At 38.5% G+C, this 17,236-nt stretch overlaps 1 protein-coding gene across 1 annotated transcript; it reads right to left on the minus strand.

The window, feature by feature from the left end:
• Window positions 1-63: 63 nt before the first annotated feature.
• On the minus strand, window positions 64-15,024 carry dapp1 (dual adaptor of phosphotyrosine and 3-phosphoinositides). The gene is made up of 9 exons (XM_067495502.1): window positions 14,868-15,024; window positions 12,536-12,658; window positions 11,149-11,282; window positions 9,979-10,109; window positions 9,812-9,859; window positions 8,171-8,233; window positions 7,906-7,991; window positions 2,152-2,239; window positions 64-878 (listed from the first exon to the last, which is right to left on the minus strand). The coding sequence occupies exons 1-9, from the start codon at window positions 14,924-14,926 to the stop codon at window positions 855-857; spliced, it is 756 nt and encodes a 251-aa protein (XP_067351603.1). The 5' UTR covers window positions 14,927-15,024; the 3' UTR covers window positions 64-854.
• Between the last annotated feature and the right edge of the window lie 2,212 nt (window positions 15,025-17,236).

Raw genomic sequence — 17,236 nt, forward strand, 5'->3', positions numbered from 1 at the left:
CAGTTAAAATGTGGGACACAATTTTTAGATAATTTATGTATATGCAAAAGCATTTTGGAGGAGTCATTGCAGAACAATTTAATAATTAGCTGGTTTTAAAAAAGTATATGACTTCATAATTTCTCATGCACTACTTAACATCAATAACTGAGTGATAATTTGAGTGATACTGCATGGAAACGGGTAAGAATACAAGTCATCAGACTGGGCATGCTGTATTGTATTTCAATTCTAATAGCATATGTGAAGTAAATCAATGTCACACTGACTATAAATGTACTGTATTTATATTATTACAGAATAGGCTTTTTGCCACAGGACAAAAAACATGTTTTGCAGTTATTAAAGGAGACAGATAAAAATATGCTGCAAATCTTTTCCTATTCAGATCCTGTTTATAGACTCAAACACTGAACTGATGCTTTCAATACCGTATGTGTACCAAACGTGATAGATCTTCATCCTCTGTGTCATAGAGTTCTATTGTTGTCCAAAAGCATCAGAGCTGTGCTGTTATGCTCTGTACTAAGTGTGAGAACATTATTAGTTTAAGAGAATACTGGCATGGATGATATAACTGCTAAAGCAAATGTCCATGTTAAGCATACAATTTTTGGAAAGAAAAGCAGTTTCCAAGCACTTTTAAAAGAGACAGTAATTGTCTTTGCACTTTAAGAGAGTTATTCATTACATCCAATTCCAAGCTGTTAGCCTACAGTCAGTCCACTTGGAAATATGTCGGTGGAGCTCCAATCTTCAGATTTTAACAATGTTCTTTATTGTCCATCCAATGTTATACCGCTCTTTCTGAAGATGTAGCTTCTGGCCATCTCCTGCATCCGCAGTAAAAGAAGTCATCGACCTTTTTTTATCTGTGACTGTACAAACAGTAAGTGTTACTGCAGACGGCAAAAACTTAAGTTGCAAATGAGTGAAATCAGCTAATCGAAATTCAAATTATAAGCTACAATACCGCCTGGTGGTGTTCTTGTTGGTAAACATGAGTCAGCATGGTAAAAATATATTGCTGGCTGTGACCAATGGGTGTCAGAAAGCCAATGTATCACAGCATCTATCACAGCTGACTTTATTTCACTGCAGTGGTCATTACTTAATGGGTGTGTAGTTTGCATTTTGTGTACCTTCAGTTCATACCAGATCTGGCAAGTACAGGACCAAACCAGCATGGATTTGAGGTGTGCTACTGTCTCATCAAAGAGTACAGCTAAGCTTGTTCAAGTAATCAGTCACCACCTACACAGCTTCAAACAAATGTTTGTACTACAAGGTACTTCTGATTGAATCAGCTGTTGAAGAATCCAGGTATTTACTGTGAGGGAAAATCTAGTAAGACATCCTGTCTCTGGCTCCACAAAGAAGTGTATTAGCTAGGCACCAACCATAAAACTACCTACATCTGAACATTTGCTTCCCAGCAGGAATCCTTGATCAGTCTCAAGGACTTAAAAGACATGGAAAATAAAGGACAAAGTGACAAGAACTTGCTAATTAGACTCTTGACCACATGTGTAACCCAGCTGCTGAGTTATTGTTTAAAAGGCTGAACAACCTACACAGTGGGGTCAAATCTGATTTGGCCCATTCGAGTGTAGTTCTGTTCTGGTCTGCATGTTTCTCTGTTTTTCTGATTAAACTCACCATAACCAAGACTGTGAGTTGCCTTTTGTCCTTTTTGCCTACAAAAACTTGCCTTACAGTTTTTGCCACAACATTTACTATTTGCAGTAAAATGGCATTTTGTAGTAAGAAGGAAGTAGGTTAAATTACACAAGCTATTTGAGAAATTACCCACTTTGATTTTCTTTATACAACAATCCTCCTTTTGAGTTATACACCCCATCGGTGTATGAGTGTGTGTGATTATGAGTGCGAATGGGTGAATGAGAAGCAGTGTAAAGCGCTTTGAGTGCCAATGGGTAGAAGAGTGCTATATTAGTGCAGACCATTTACCATTAATGACTGTGAACTGTTGTAATCACCAACCTTCCCTTAAATTGCCTCAGCTGGGGATTTCCTGTGTTTCAGAAAATGCTTTTCAACAACTGGCAGTCAGGACGTTCCCATATATCCAGTTTTCCCCTTTTGCTTCACTTTGATATGAACTGTGTAACGCAGTCTAAGGAAACTTACCAATTTCCATCTCAGGATCTTGATCCATTCGTCTGCCTCCACACCCGTCTTTGCACAGAGATAAAATGTTCTTTCAGGAAACACCAAGCTGTGACACAGAGTAATTGGAGGGAAAGACAGAAAGAATAGTGAATTACTGTAAAGTTGTGTCTGTGGAATCAAAAAGTGGACACGAACCAAACATTTGCTTCTTCCTTCTTGTCTGCTAGTTATAACTGTTAGTCCACAGTATAACAGTAACAACACATTGTGTTGCATAACACATTTTAGTAATAAGATGCAGTCCATGACTCAAATGCAGTTTCTTGATTTCATCTTATGGTTTTAAAGTTTCCTTATCTGTCACTTCTCAGAAACTTCAAATATTAGGTTCAATATTTTTCATTTATCTTACAAACTTTAGCCCACGTGAATGATAAAAAAAAAGGTTTTGTATGGTAAGGTTTTCTTATCCATACTGGCCATTAAGAGATCCAGTTCAGCTATCCCAGCGTACTCTGATTAAAAAGTAGGTAATAGTACCTGATATTGTGTATGTAGATCTCAAACACATATGGCTGGATGCAAATGTTTGCATCTCCTCATTTTGAAAAAAAAAAACTATTTATTTTTTAATCAATGTAATATTTACTAAACAATTAGCTAGTACTGATATTAATTGAAGTTTACTGTTATTTATCAAGGGGGATGCAATATTTTGCGCTAATTTAATTTTCATTATTTACATTTATACACTATTTGATAATTTTTGTTACTTCTGATGATGAAAGAACATTTGTATTAGCACTACTATTATTATGCTAGGTTTAGGGTTAAGATTGCAACCCACTACATGCATTTTCATTGTAAGGGGTTTGCATCCTCATTGGTAAATTAATTAAAAGTTTACTTTAATTAATTTCTGATAAAAGAACATTAATACTAGTAAATTACCAAATAAATATTATGTTTTACCCTTTTTGCCATTTCAAATAAAGGGAATGTAAGCTCGCGCAGCTGTAGCTCAGTTGGTAAGGCAGTTGACCATGGACCACAGGGTCAGTGGTTCAATCCCGGCTACAAGTCAAGAGTCCCTGGGGAGGACACTGAACCCCAAGTTGCTCCCGCTGGGTCAGGTGAGCACCTTGCATGGCAGCCACTGCCATCGGTGTGTTTGTGAATGGGTGAAAGGGAACCTACATTGTAAAGTGCTTTGGATAAAAGCTCTATATAAGTGACTATTTACCATTTACCAAGTATAATAGCTTTAAAAATACTTATTATATTCAAAACACTTTCAACAAAGTGTTTTGAATATAAATGCCTTGATTTTGCTGAATTTATAAAGCTTGATCTATAATTTTAATAAACATTGTTTGCCAGAGGGAAAAAATATGATCACATAACTTCAAGATAAAATAACCAAATCAAAGTCAAAATCAGTACTTCCTGTTTGGACTGACAACTGAAATGTGTAAATAGTGGTTCAGTGTTGTCACCTCTGTAATGCCACAGCTCAGCTTTAGCTCATATGTACTTGTCGTTCTCTGCCTTGTTCAGTTATTTAACTGCTCAAACTTCTCCTTTTTAAGACAAATGTTTTGTGCCATGGGGAAGTATATCTCAGATAAACATTTGCTGTGCCCTTAGCCTGCACTGTTGCTACTAATATGTCTGGTTATTTTTAAATTTAATTGAACTTTATTTATATAGCGCCAATTAACAACAAAGTCATCTCAAAGCAGTTTACAAAATAAAGTCAATACTATATAGATGTATAGAGAGAACCCAACAATCCCCCCTTGAGCAAGCCCAAAGCAAAGGGTGGAGAGAAATACTCTCTTTAACAGAAGAAACCTCCAGCAGAACCAGGATTAGGGTGGGTGGCCATCTGCCTTGACCAGTTGGGGTGAGTGGAAAGTGAAGAGAGAAAAGGACAGAGCAACAAAAAAGAAAAAAAAAAAAACATGGGGCAGGTTGGTAAGATCATTAACTGTGCAGTAGAAAACACGTCTCTGAAGAAAGTAACAGAGAGAGGGAGGCAGAGAGGGAGAAAGGCAACTACGAAAGAAAAAAAAAGACAAAGTTAATGTCATACAGTGGTGACAATTGTGGGGTGAGAGGAGAGAGGGTCAAGAGGAGGAAGGTACCTCAGTGCATCGGGGGTGCCTATAATGGCATGATTATAACTAACTATAAGCTTTTTTTTAAAGAGGAAGGTTTTAAGCCTAGACTTAAAAGTAGAGAGGGTGTCTGCTTCCCGAATTCCCTGTGGGAGCTGGTTCCACAGGAGAAGAGCTTGATAGCTAAAGGCTCTGCCACCGATTCTAAATTTGGAAATTCTGGGAACCACAAGTAGGCCTGCATTCTGAGAGCGAAGTGGTCTACTGGGATGATATGGAACTATGAGGTAATTTATATATGATGGAGCTTGACCATTTAGAGCAATGGTGCCCAAAATGTTGATCGAGATCTACCGGTCGATTGCAAAGATAGTGTGGGTAGATTGCATTGAATTAACAAAGTAGACGTCAGGCCATCATCCTAACCGTGAAATTTGTCACTTGATTGAAGTACAGGGCAGCCAGTCTGACATCTGACTTTTTCTGGCACACGAGTCACCGCGCATGCATACAACGGCGCTAAGTGCTGCAAATCTCTAGCAAGCTAGCGAGATAGCCTCCGGACTCTGCATCCCTGGCTAATTCTATCCAGTGTAAGTCATCAGAGTAAGGTAATGACAAAAAAAATTAGAAAAGAGTTGTATTGTGCAGTATGGGTTCATGTAGTTATGCAAGCTACACTAACATATATTATGCAAATAAAGAATTCTCAATATACTCATAAATTGATATATGTTTTGTATTTTTCTCGTAGATAGATCATTTTGGCTTGGTCATTTTGTGAGTAGCTCAGAAGCCAAAAAAGAGTGTGGGCACCCCTAGTTTAGAGATTTATATGTAAGAAGCAGGGTTTTAAATTCTATTCTAGATTTAATGGGAAGCCAATGGAGAGAAGCTAGTGAAGGTGAAATATGATCTCTCTTGCAAATTTTCGTCAGCACTCTTGCTGCAGGATTGGCATCACTTTGAGACAGGATGCTCCTAATTTTAATGTTCTGTAGATGGAAGAAGGCTGTTCTAGAGATTTGTTTTATATGTGAGGTAAAGGACAAATCCTGGTCAAAAATAAATCCAAGGTTCCTTGCAGTAGTACTGGAGGCCAGACTTATGCCACCTAGAGTAATGATATGGTTGGACATCATATTTCTGAGATTTTTGGGCACAAATACTATGTCTTCAGTTTTGTCTGAGTTTAAAAGTAAACAATTGTGGGACTTATTTTTTTCATCTGGTTCAGCAATGGTTCAGCATAGCAATGTGCTTTCTAATAATGTTGCCTAAAGGAGACATATATAAAGTAAAAAGTATTGGTCCTAACACAGAGCCTTGGTGAACTCCATAGCTAACCTTTGTGTGCATTGGAGGATTCATCATTAACATGAACAAATTGAAATCTATCAGATAGATAAGATTTAAACCAACCTAGTTCAGTTCCTTTAATCCCAATTTCATGTTCCAGTCTCTGTAATAAAATGTTATGATCAATGGTATCAAATGCAGCACTAAGATCTAACAGAACAAGTATAGAGATGAGTCCATTATCTGAGGCCATGAGAAGATCGTTGGTGACTTTTACCAGTGCTGTTTCTGTACTATGATGAACTCTAAATCCTGACTGAAAGTCTTCATACAAATTATTCCTATGAAGGTGATCACATAATTGTTTTGCAACCACTTTTTCAATTATTTTAGAAATAAAGGGGAGATTAGATATTGGTCTGTAATTGGCTAAAACACCTGGGTCAAGACAGGGTTTTTTAAGTAATGGTTTAATTACAGCTACCTTATAGGCCTGTGGTACATAGCCTGTTTCTAAAGATAGATTGATGATATCTAATATGAATGTATCTATTAAGGGTAAAGCTTCCTTGAGCAGCTTAGTTGGAATAGGGTCTAGCAGACAGGTTGTTAGTTTAGATGAGGTTATAATTGAAGTTAGCTCAGCAAGTGAAAGTGAAGATTAGCAATATAGTTTCATGCCTAGAAAGAGTCCAACAGATGCAGTATTTGCTTTGAGGATGCTGATGGAGAAGTACAGAGAGTACATAGGGAGTTGCATTGTGTCTTCGTAGATTTAGAAAAAGCGTATGACAGGGTGCCGAGAGAGGAGCTGTGGTATTGTATGAGGACGTCTGGAGTGACAGAGAAGTATGTTAGAGTGGTGCAGGACATGTATGAGAGCTGTAAGACAGTGGTGAGGTGCTGTAGGTGTGACAGAGGAGTTAAAGGTGGAGGTGGGTGTGAATGAGAGGGACCCAGGTGGAACGGTGAGGTTACAGGGAGCTGAGGTGAAGAACGTGCAGGACTTTAAGTACTTAGGGTCAACGGTTCAGAGCAACGGTGAGTGTGGAAAAGAGGTGAAGAGGCGAGTGCAGGCAGGTTGGAACGGGTGGAAAAAAGTGTCAGGTGTGTTGTGTGATAAAAGAGTATCAGCGAGAATGAAAGGAAAGTTGTTCAAGATGGTGGTGAGACCAGCGATGTTGTTCATCGAGACAGTGGCACTGAAGAAAAGGAGGCAGAGCTGGAGTTAGCAGAGCTTAAGATGTTGAGGTTCTCTTTGGGAGTGACGAGGATGGACAGGATCGGGAATGAGGACATCAGAGGGACAGCTCATGTTAGATGTTTTGGAGATAAAGTCAGAGAGGACAGATTGAGGTGGTTTGGACATGTTCAGTTGAAAGACTGTGAATATATCGGTAGAAGGATGCTGAGGTTGGAGCTGCCAGGCAGGAGGTCTAGAGGAAGAACAAAGAGGAGATTTATGGATGTAGAGAGAGGACATGAAGTTAGTTGGTGTGAGTGAAGAGGATGCAGAGGACAGGGTTAGATGGAGGCACATGATTCGCTGTGGCGACCCCTGAAAGGAGACACCTGAAAGGGAAATAAATAAATAAATGCTGATGTACTATTATGGGTTAATCAACTCCAGTTAATTACCGTGATAAGTACTGTTTAAACTGTTGTTGCTTTTGTTGCTCTTTTCTTTTCTTTCTCCACTTTCCACTCACACAAACTGGTCAAGGTAGATGGTCGTCCACCCTGAGCCTGTTCTGCCTGAGGTTTCTTCCATTAAAGGGAGTTTTTCCACTTCACTGTTGCCTAGGGCTTGCTCAATGGGAATTTGTTGGGTTGCCTCTATATACTTTTGTAGTCTGGACTTCATTTTGTAAAGTGCATTGAGATGACTTTGTTGTGAATTGGCGCTATATAAAGAAAGTTGAATTAAATTGAATTAAAATACATAGTATACTATATAAATACATAGAGGACTCACAAATATAGATAATCTGCTTAGTGCTTTTACTTTCATTATTGGTTTGAAGTGAATTGTTTTAGACTTTTTTAGCATAGTTTCTTTAGTAGTTTGTGTACTTCTGCATACAGTGTATCACATTTATCTGTGCATGGGGCTGTGTAGCTACAGACTGCTCAGAGTGCCCATGCTGACCCACTGGGTAAATTTCTTTTAATTTACAGTACTTCACTGTCTTTAAAATAGTCCAGTTTACCAGTGTTTAACTCCTTTTGAAATGGATTTGTGGTTTGGCCTTAAAAGTCCAACCTCCTCTGTATTCAGAAAATATACCTTCGTTGCTTTGCAGACCAACCAACCACTGGCTATTACTTACTACTGTCACTTTCTGTTACTTACCAGAAACAGTTTACCCTGTCTTGAGAATAGTCAAACTGAACTGCAGAACAGGCTTTCAGGTCCAGGGTTCGAATGGGCTCCTCACACTGCAGAGACACACAATACAGCTTACATATACACTACAAGAAAACAAACTATGGTTTGTTGGGTGTGACTACAAGCAGCTGAAATGTAATAGCATTGTTGTTCTGCAATCCAAACTCCCAAAGTGAAGTTGTGAAATAGTATATAAAAGACATACTTGAACAGTTGAAAAGAAACTCACTATTTTGTCTCTGAAGTATTTGAGTTCATATCTGTTCAGTGTGAACCACCTCTGTTTCCAGTTCTGCAAACAATACAAAGACATAGTACTTTTCAAACGTCTTAATTTGGTGTTTTAGCAATGCTATAATTAAATATTAAAATAATTCCCCGCTCGCCCCTTCATTTGGGGCAGTCTCATTCCTCCATTCAAGCTTGGATCCTCTACCAGAGGCCTCGGAACTTACATTTACATTTACATTTAGTCATTTAGCAGACGCTTTTATCCAAAGCGACTTACATGTGAGGTACAAGGCAGCAAAAATCTAAGTCAAGGAGAAAACATCAAAGCAAAGTCCTATCGGAAAAGTTTTCACAGTTCACGAGATGCAAGTGCAAGAAAGAGCAGAAAGCAGAAAGGAACTTGATGGTCCTGCACAGTATCTTCGCTGTTCCTAGGACTGCACAATTCTGGACAGAGATCACAGATGTTGTTCCTGGAATCTGCTGGATCCATTCTCCCAGTTTGGGGCTCACAGCCCTCTGTGTTCCTATTACCATAGGTACCACTTCTGCCTTCACCTTCCACACCTTTTCTAACTCCTCTTTCAGCGCTTGGTATTTCTCAAGCTTCTCGTGTTTCTTCTTTCTGATGTTGTTTCAGCTTAGGATTGCTAAATCTACCACTTGAGCCTCGTTCTCCTGCTTGTCCACAATAACTATGCGGGCTGGTTAACATTTACCAGTTTGTCTGTCTGCATCTGGAAGTCCCACAGGATTTACCTCTGTCATTCTTAACTACCTTTGGGGGTGTGTCCCATTTTGACTTAGGGAGTTCCTGATGTTTCTGTATGCTAGCCACTTGATTAGGGCGCTCCATGTATGCCCTGCCTGCTAGCATCTTGAACCTTGCTGTTATTTGCTGGATTGTCTCAGGGACAGATTTGCACAGCCTGCACCAAGAGTCCTGCCTGATATGGTAGACCCCAGCCTTTATTGGGCTTGTACTTAGAGCCAAAACAATGTTACAAAGTTAAAGGTAAAGTAACATTGCATTTAGAATGTCTTAAACGGTCTTGAGAAGATGAAATCAGATTCACTGCACAACTACAGGAGTAGAAGATCAAGGAAACTGTTTCACAGACTGTAAGAAGTCCAGCAAGGATGTATTTTTTTTATTTTTGTTGTCTACATGTTATGTGTATATATAAAGATCAGCCACAACATCCATCCATCCATTATCTGTAACTGCTTATCCTGTGTAGGGTCTTGGAAGGGCTAGATCCTATCCCAGCTGTCATAGGGCGAGAGGCAGAGCTAACCACTCCATCACCATGCCGCCCAGCCACAACTGTATTATAAATTTTATAAAAAATATATTTTTATATTTTTAATATATGAAAATATTTAAGTAACTAATAAAGTAATTTCTTGGGGGCTATCCTTCCACAAAGACCATTCCTGATCAAGGTTCTTTGGACAGTGGACCCAGATATAGCCGCCAGATGAAGATAAAGCTGTATTTATTATTATACTCATGTCACTAAATGAGTGTTGCTTCACTTTAGTTAGATCACACTTCGAACTTCTAAACAATGAAGACGCATTTTTTTGTAAAAATTTGTTTGAAGAGGGAACTCCCGCACAGTGCCACTGCACTCACCTTTACAAATGCTCCTTGTTTCACCAGATAGCCTTCCTTTGTCCCCAGCTGAAACAGCATGATTTGTGTTAGCAGCAACATGATTTGAATAGTAAGAGAAATTATTGCACAATTAGGTCAAAATCTATCTTTTTTAAATTTAGGCTCATGGTTTTAGACGTACATACCGATGGTGCATTTGCAACAAGATCATTTTCTGTTCGGCCAGTCTGTATAGCTGTGTGGACTCTTACAGACTCATAGATGGACGGCTCCTCCACACGCCATGGATATGGACACTTTAGGACAATGAGGGTTCCTGGTACAGAGGCAAAGGAGAGCTTACAGGGTTGACTACCTGACATTAACACAAAGAAGAAAAGATAACTTCCAACCACACAATTGATGTGTGAGTACTGTTGTATTGTTCCACTTGAAATAGTAAGTGAAATTATCACAATGCCCTAGGCATTTTAGGGGACATATAGTGTGATCTGACATATGACTGAGATTATTCAGAGGATTTATAAAACATTTTTATGGCAGATATAATGTTACTCTAGTCAGGACAAGATTTCAGAACCAATAAAGTGTTTACATGGGGCTGTTACATCTAGGGTTAAAGGGCTCCAGGCTGGGCGAACCTGATGTCTGTAATTCAGATGCAGATGCAGTTGTTGAGTTCAGTACACAGTTTGACTGTAAAGTTCTGATGGGGAGAAGTTATAAGCTACATTTTTCATGGTCTCTTTAGCTTCACCACTGAATTTGACACACCTTCTAGGTAAGCCAGCAAAAACCTTTTGGATTATGGGTTGGGGTTACACAATTAAAGCACTGCTTTGGTCAGGGCTCTGTGAGAAGATATGTGAGGCTGTGCATGAGCTACACTCACAGGTTGTCACAACTCAAAATACTAGTTTCTACTGACTGAGATTTACTCTCTGTAACTCCACAGACCAGTTGCAGTCATAATTCCATGTCTCACCTCTAGCTCACACAAAATGTTGTCATTAGTGTTTTGAGAAACACTTTGCAAGTAGATCACATCATTCTTGTACATGTGCACTGGCTCCCTTTGAGTTTGAATTGAAAAAGGTTTTTGCTTTTTACTTTAAAACTTTGTGAGCTTTTTTCAATCACGTTTTAGATTTGAACCTTTCCTCTGACCATTTAAAGCCTTTTCTACATTTGTTCAATTTGTAATGGAATCAGGGAGTTCCATTACAGCTTCACTCTGAACTCTGAAAATGTGCAAATATCTGATGTAATGATGTAAGACACTATATACAGAAAGCCAAAAGATGTGTAATTCGACTGTACAAGTTTGTTAAGTGAAAATGTTAAGTTCTGCATACCTGTGTCACTGCCAAGGAGAGGCTGGTTAGCAAAGTGGCTGACAAAGTCTTGGAGGGTTGCAAACTCATTAAACCCAAACACATAGCTGTTTTCTTTGCGTGTCACCTGAAAATGCTTGACTGAATCCTTAGCCCTGTGTGTCAGATCACAAACAACATTTAATGTTACTTTGTACTTTCAAAGCTGTTAAAATTCATACCGAGAAATCTGGGCAAACATTCTATTCTGGAAGATTCTGTAATAATTGAGCTAAATTACGTAGTGTAGATACAGTTTTCAACAAGACATGTTAGACTTTCGACTGTGGCGCAGGAAGGTAGAGCGGTTGTCCACCAATCTCACAGTTGTTGGTTCAATCCCCGGCTGCTCCGGTCACATGTCGAAGTGTCCTTGAGCAAGACACTGAACCCCAACTTAGTTGCTCCCGGTGAGTGTTGGCCAGCTGCGTAGCAGCTCCCCCATCGGTGTATGAATGTGTGTGTGATTGTGAGTGTGAATGGGTAAATAAGAAGCAGTGTAAAGCGCTTTGAGTGCCAATAGGTAGAAAAGCGCTATATAAGTGCAGAGCAGAGCATTTACTTTTATTAATGTAAAGGCTTTTAACAGCATGTATATGTAGTCAGGCATATGTAAGAAAAATGCAATATTCACTTTTGCAATCTGTGTATAAGCAAGTGAATAAATCAAATCAGAGCCAATGCTTCCGTGGTTAACATAGGTATATGTGGGTATATGGTATTTGGGAGTTCTGGGGGGGTGAAGGTTGTAAGGACACTGCAGAGAGACATGTAGGACTGGATCTCTGCATTCTAGGCTTAACTCTGGATTGTCATACTTTTGGTTGTCTAATAAAGCCAGGCATATTTCTGGATAAGAAAGCTGCACCATCCAAAGTGGGATGGATGCCATCACTTTTAATCAGCCTAGGTTTTCCCCTAAACCATTTCCAATTATCTATGATCTATTTCTGAGGATAGACACAAAAAATATTTTTTACATGGATTGATGTAGAAGGATTTGTAGAATATCAAGTATATCATCTGACCATTTAAGAAACATAAAAAAATAAATTCTGTTTTGCCTGTTTTCCCTGTTTTGCTAATACAATAGCAGAGTTTTTGTACTAACAATAAAAATATATTAAAATCTTATGTAGCCTCTAATGCACTTCTTGTGTATAAAACCTTTCTATAACAATTAAAATAGAATGTTTTTGGTGAAGAACAAGTAAAATCATCTTTAAATCTAATTCAGTTCCAACTTTTGGTTCTTGACCACTTCCAGTAGTGCACCTGTAGGTCCAGCATTTGTGTTACTGTTTTAAAGTATGTTCAATTCTAAAGTCTTGACACCTTATCTAATATAATATTTATATAACAAACTCACCTGACTGAAAGGGCGAAGCATCCTGGGCCCTCATTACTGTTTCTCAGGAGATAACTTCCATCAGTCCCATTAGACAAGAGAAGTGCCTCTGTAGCATGGCGGGATAGGTCATAATGGTACCACCTTCAATAAAATAAATGCAAAACTAACTAGTACCTCAATTCTGTAGTGACCACATCGATATGCTTGTGGGAGAACTGATTGAAACTCGTGTCCAGGCAACATGGACTTAAAGTACAGGACACCAAAGTATTGGTGCACTGACAAAATGCTGGATGCATACTTAAAAACTACCATTATATGTTTATGATGCACCTGATTCCAGCATTCAGGCAGAAATTAAAACTCTGCAAACCTGCTGTGAGGAAATCAAAGAAGTAGACCAGTCAGGGACCAGTGTTTGGACTGGGATGTTTTTAGGTCTGCCACTACCAGTCTGGATGAGTACACGGACACTGTGACATCCTATATTAACTTCCGTGTGGACAGTGTAATTCCATCAAGCACCAGGGTGAGTTATAACAATGACAAATCCTGGTTCCCAGCTAATCTCAGACAGATGAGGTCCGAGAAAGAGTGAAAGAGAGAGCTGCATTCAGAAGTGGGGACAAAAACAAATACAGAGAGCCAAAGTACAGATTTAGCAAGGAGGTGACCAGAGCTAAATCAGCGCATGGTGAGAGAATGGAACAGCAATTCTCAGCCAACGACTCTGGCTCTGACTGGAAAAGGGCTGAAGGCAATCACTAACTACAAGCAGACCTAAAAACATCCCAGTCCCCCACTCTGTGAACGACCAGCACCTGGCAAACAGCCTGAATGAGTTTTACCGCTTTGAAAGACAATCAAAGACAATAACATGATACACCCCACCAACCAGTGATCAGCAGCAGCCCCTGGCAATAAAGAGTTTTTTGATTCTGATTTTAAGTGTCACAGGTGTCAAATGTATGTCGCAACAATTTCCGACACTATTTGCTGATAGATCTAAATGCAGATATCAACTAATGGACCCTGAAACAACTTGACAATAAGATATGAGATTACAATCTTTCAGCCTTTACATGGTGATACGCACCCATGAAATGTAGGTTTATTGTAGTTTAGTAGTAAGTTTGAACCAGTATGAACCCAAACAGTGTGTCAAGGATAGGTTGTGCTAATGATCAGCTAAAAAATGGTTTTGACTTTGCTTTGAAATGTTGTTGCAACGAATAAGCATAACTGAAAATACTTTTTTTTTTAACAGACTTGTATTTCTTTTGACATTAAGCATCTGGATGCTATTTTAAAGTGTTGCCTAATATAATCTGGCAGTAAAGACCATAGAAAGGTTATATGGATAAATTCTGCTGTTAAACAAACCTTAGACTGTGAAATAGAGCAAGGGAACCAGAAAGTGGAAGTGAAAGTTCATTATTTGCATTCATTTGTATTTGCAAAAGTTGCTGAGAATAAGTAAAACAAAAGAAGAAAAAAAAAAGATAGAAAAGTAACTCAGGACCAACTATTAACTATTAGAAGCTCACAGTAACATCCACAATAAGACCATAGCTTTGGCTAAAGAAACATGTACTAAAATTATCCCTGCAATGACATGCACCAAAGATCCCTGTTTCAATTCTGCACTTTTGATACATGTTACTACCATCTGTCCTGTTTGCTTCTGCAGTGACTCTAAGTGAAGAGCTGTTTCTAATATCTTGCTTGCTCAGTTGATGGTATATGAAAGAGCAGGCGGCACACAACACACTTTTAGTTTCATGCAGATAGAAATCGTAGTTAATGTATTTTTTGGAATTACAGTAGACTGTACTGGCAGCTACATTTATGAAACTAGTTTTTCTACCTTCCACCTTTCCAAAGATAGGCTATTACTGCACTGGAGCATCACCCCATCTTCCCATTCCTTCCCATTTAGGAACTTGCCTGTTTAATGCTGCATGGGTTATGGGAAAACCTTAGTTGGTAAACATAAATTAAAAATTACTTCCTGATTATATTTGTATGTGAATTTATTTAAAACAACAGTAAAACTATATTTAAAGATAATTGTGTAACTTAACTATTTCAAATTGACTGTGAAAAGCAAAAACAAATTCAAAAGCAGATGTAATGCCGAATTTACTCAGACAGTTTACGTTTTGTAAATGCTCTAAAATTTGTAATAAATTGTGTGTATGTTTGTCGAGACGTAAGAATAATATAAAATATATGATTTGTGTATGAAGTCTGGTACAGGAACCTATGTCATCTGACTCTAGTAGCATAATGTGCTCTATAAAAGTCTCTCGTCAAAGTGTGGATAGTAGAAGATAGTACAAGGTCTTACCCCAAAGTCTCTATCTCGTCGCCCATGTCGTCAGTGGAGGCATCACTGTAGAAACTCATATCTCTAGCAGGATTTTTCGCCACCTCCGCGTGTGCTGATCGTCTGTGACTGCAACAGCAACGGAGAAGTGAAAGCTGTCTAAGTATGAGACAGACACGCCTAAGAGGAAATACGGTTTAAACCTACTTGCAACCTTAGATATTTCCTATTACATACATATTTATGAAATAACTGAATCTCCATGCGGTGAAATATCCCCTGATAGTCCTGAGCCAATGTTTTTCTTCATACGCTGTATCTCATGACCCAGTAGTTTGTTAATTCCTCATTGAATTTGTTTTCTTGACATCGCAAACACGTTTTGACATTGTATTTTTACATAGAAAATTGTGTCACTATTCCATAATTGCTGCACCTATTTTGCGATAATTACTACAGATAGTTTTGTTTAAAATACATTGTTTTCTTAGTGGTGTACGTTTACATTTGTAGTTAAAGTAAAATTTTGATAATCTGCTTAAAGATTTAAAGTAGCACTTTTACCATTTTTAGGCCAGTATTTGCACTTTTACTTGAGTATTGTTTGTGTTCTTTTACTTCTACCATCCCTGTACACAGCATATTACACTTTGCTGTGTAAGGGGCTGTGTAGCTGCAGACTGTTCAGGGTGTCCATGACATTATCAAGTGTTAAAGTTGCGGCTCATTGGCGTATCTATTAATAATGTCATATTAGATTAGAAAATGAATACAGGCCATGGTGTGCATCACAGAGTTAATATGGGATTAAGAAGTAGTGTTTTAATTGTTTGGAGTTAGCAATGATAGCTTTGACTGTTTTGTTTCAGATTCTACTTTTTGCAGTTTTCCTCTTGTTACCTATAGATCTCTGTTCACCCACTGGCCAGTTTACCTTCTGCCTTCCTTATGCTTTTTAATAACTGCCCCTTCATCCATTTTGCTTTCCTCATCTCAGAGCCCAGCCCATTAGCGGAGATCCTGGCTGAACCTTTGTGTTCCAATCATTACTTAGTTTATCTTTTCATCCCTGCTTGGTGTTGTATAGTGACATTCACGAAATCAGTTGTCCTGCTTTCCTAACTTCTCAGAATGAATATACAGCCTGTTTTGTGGAGGGAGCACCTATTTTTGAGCAACACAATATGATATAAAATCACTGATAAACTGTCTATTTTAGACACTTAAGACACCATCTTAGACACTGACACAAACACATGCAGAAGATATAATAACAAATCTAGTTTTGCCAATACATTAACACCTTACAGAAAATTAGCTCAGGACTGACCTAGGACTCTGCATGCTTTGATAACTGTCAGGCTGAATTTTTTTATTTTATTTTTTGTCCTTTCGGCTTATCACGTAAGTTCAGGGTCGCCACAGTCGATCATTGTCGGCATGTTGATTTGGCACAGTTTTTACGCCGCATGCCCTTCCTGACGCAACCCTCCCCAATTTCTACCGGGCTTGGACCAGCACTGCACTGATGGGGAGGGGAATGGGCTGTTAGGTAGTTTGTTGGTTGGTTTTTTAAAGATTTAATCTTAATTTAATAACAAATCTAAGATGGTGTTATTTATGGTTTTCAAATATAACCATAACAGCAATAAAACTATGAAAGCTAAAATTGCCAAATTGTCTGTATGAACATAATAATACATAAAAACACAGTTGTGATATGTTCTGGTCAACTGGTCTTTTAACGGTAATAGTTGACCTTATTGACTACTATCTGTTCACTCAATGTATCTCAAAATCTGAACTGCTTCGAAACGTTTGTTTTATATTTGATCATGTATGAGTAGCCCATATCAGGTGACAAGGATTTCAGAGACGTTTTTTTCACTGTTGCAGACTAACTAGCCTGATTTCATGACAAAAAAGAATTCAGTAGTAAAAATACAGTAGCTAATTCCTGGAGTGACTGCTGTATAAGGTAGCTGTAATCAAACTGCTACTCAAAAAATCTTGTCCTGACAGGTATTTTAGCTAATTACACACAAATATCAAATCTCCTCTTTATATCTAAAATTCTTGGAAAAGTAGTTGCTACTACAACTTCCTGCAACTGTGGCACAGTAAGGTAGAGCGGTTGTCCACAGTTGTTGGTTTGATCCCCGGCTCCTCAGGTCACGTCAGGTGTCCTTGAGTAAAACACTGAACCCCAACTTAGTTACTCCTGGTGAGTGTTGGGCAGCTGCATACCTCTGAGTATGAGTGTGAATGGGTAAATAAGAAGCAGTGTAAACCACCTTGAGTGCCAATATGTAGAAAAGCGCTATATAAGTGCAGACCGTTTACTAAATATGCAACCACCTGTACAGGGATAAGTTGTTTGAAGACATTCA

The sequence above is a fragment of the Channa argus genome, unplaced genomic scaffold (genome assembly GCF_033026475.1).
Source record: "Channa argus isolate prfri unplaced genomic scaffold, Channa argus male v1.0 Contig023, whole genome shotgun sequence".
NCBI classification, from domain to species: domain Eukaryota; kingdom Metazoa; phylum Chordata; class Actinopteri; order Anabantiformes; family Channidae; genus Channa; species Channa argus.

What these genes read in the sequence shown, in the direction of transcription:
- dapp1 (XM_067495502.1), bottom strand. Translation starts at nt 14,926, where the DNA reads ATGAGTTTCTACAGTGATGCCTCCACTGACGACATGGGCGACGAGATA. An exon ending in AACAAGGAGCATTTGTAAAG is followed by an intron (nt 8,234 to 9,811) that starts GTGAGTGCAGTG and finishes TATTGTTTGCAG; the next exon opens with AACTGGAAACAGAGGTGGTT. An exon ending in GACAGGGTAAACTGTTTCTG is followed by an intron (nt 2,240 to 7,905) that starts GTAAGTAACAGA and finishes TCTGTGTCACAG; the next exon opens with CTTGGTGTTTCCTGAAAGAA.